Raw genomic sequence first — 1,844 nt, 5'->3', positions numbered from 1 at the left:
TTGCAAAAATATTTTTTATTTGGATATCTTTTGCATTTAATACAAATTCTGAGTTTGAGAGAAAAAATAATGAATATTAATGAGATGGTGATATGACAAAGAGATGGTTATAAAACTACCTTAACCATAAATAAGATAATGATTAAGCAATCCAAATATGCTATAAAAATATTGAGGATACATGTATTCAAAGTCAGAAGTCAAAAAGCAACTAAAGTATCAACATACCATAATTTATATATTAAATATTATATAATGTCTTTTTCAACAGTGGCTGGTAAGAAATCATATTTAAAAGAACAATGTTAGGTGATCATTGTAAGAGTCACCAAAAAATGGCAAATAATATGCAGAAGTTGATTTTTGTATTTGCTCTCATAAGTGTCAACTTCATTTCAGAGGCCAGATTTCTACAACAACAAATGAAATTCAACCCATCAAATATATATTATGGAATGTTACCAAAAGGAATACCAGTTTCTCCATCCGGGCCTTCCCACAAAACGTTAGATCCTCCTCCACCCCCTAGAGTCTTTGGGATGTTACCAAAAGGAATGCCAGTTCCTCCATCCGGGCCTTCCAATAGGACATCAGATCCTCCTCCTCCTCCCCCTAGAGGCTTCGGGATGTTGCCCAAAGGATCTGTTCCTCCATCTGGGCCTTCAGATAGTCATGCAAAAGATCTTCCTCCACCACCTAGAGCCTTCGGGATGTTGCCCAAAGGATCTGTTCCTCCATCTGGGCCTTCAGATGGTCATGCAAAAGATCCTCCTCCACCCCCTAGAGCCTTCGGGATGTTGCCCAAAGGATCTATTCCTCCATCTGGGCCTTCAGATAGTCATGCAAAAGATCTTCCTCCACCACCTAGAGCCTTCGGGATGTTGCCCAAAGGACATGTTCCCCCATCTGGGCCTTCAGATGGTCATGCAAAAGATCCTCCTCCACCACCTAGAGCCTTCGGGATGTTGCCCAAAGGACATGTTCCCCCATCTGGGCCTTCAGATGGTCATGCACAAGATCCTCCTCCACCCCCTAGAGCCTTCGGGATGTTGCCCAAAGGACATGTTCCCCCATCTGGGTCTTCAGATGGTCATGCAAAAGATCCTCCTCCACCCCATAGAGCCTTCGGGATGTTGCCCAAATGATCTGTTCCTCCATCTGGGCCTTCAGATGGTCATGCAAAAGATCCTCCTCCACCCCCTAGAGCCTACTGATCAAGGTCATATATGTTGAATATAAATTTTATGTAAGTTTAATCATTATAATAAAAAATATGAGTTGATGAGCTCTTTCTTAGTTTATGCTTTATGGTTTTGGTTTGAAAAGTGACCTTCAAATAATAAGTATGTCATTGTATAAGATTTCAGATTTTCTATTATTTCATTTTTATCTAATCACAAATTTATGCTCTAGCTTAAACGAAAAGATAATGTCATGGGTGTTTGTTAACGATAATTCACTACAAAAATGGGGCAATTGGTGACAGTGTTAAATTCCATTTTTGGTGGTTATTGAACACTAAAAACTCTGTTATTAGTGATTACTGTAAACACTATAACTGAACTCGCCAAAAAATATTTCCTAGTGGTTTTTACTTATGATATGTATAAAATTTCAATCATTTATGTCAATGGAATAATACGATTCTAGCAATTTTTAACTGTCAGTTCTTATGGCACTAGGGAAATAAATTTCATTAATAATATAATACATGTTACTAGTTTAGACACTTAACTGATTAACATTATTTAAAAATCCAAGATTCCAAACTGAAAATGACTTAATAAATTAAGCATGAACTTAATTGATTAACAGGATTCTTTTTTTCAAATACATAATCGATT

At 37.1% G+C, this 1,844-nt stretch overlaps 1 protein-coding gene across 1 annotated transcript; it reads left to right on the top strand.

The window, feature by feature from the left end:
- The first annotated feature begins 335 nt into the window (after positions 1 to 335).
- Positions 336 to 1,145, top strand: LOC109339075 (formin-like protein 20). The gene has a single exon (XM_019576447.1). It carries the CDS (start codon positions 336 to 338, stop codon positions 1,143 to 1,145), a length of 810 nt encoding a protein of 269 aa, XP_019431992.1.
- The last annotated feature ends 699 nt before the right edge of the window (positions 1,146 to 1,844 follow it).

Source organism: Lupinus angustifolius, unplaced genomic scaffold (assembly GCF_001865875.1).
Source record: "Lupinus angustifolius cultivar Tanjil unplaced genomic scaffold, LupAngTanjil_v1.0 Scaffold_54_80, whole genome shotgun sequence".
Lineage (NCBI taxonomy): Eukaryota > Viridiplantae > Streptophyta > Magnoliopsida > Fabales > Fabaceae > Lupinus > Lupinus angustifolius.
The sequence above is the reverse complement of the archived record's forward strand: the minus strand, read 5'-3'. Positions and strand labels throughout refer to the sequence as shown.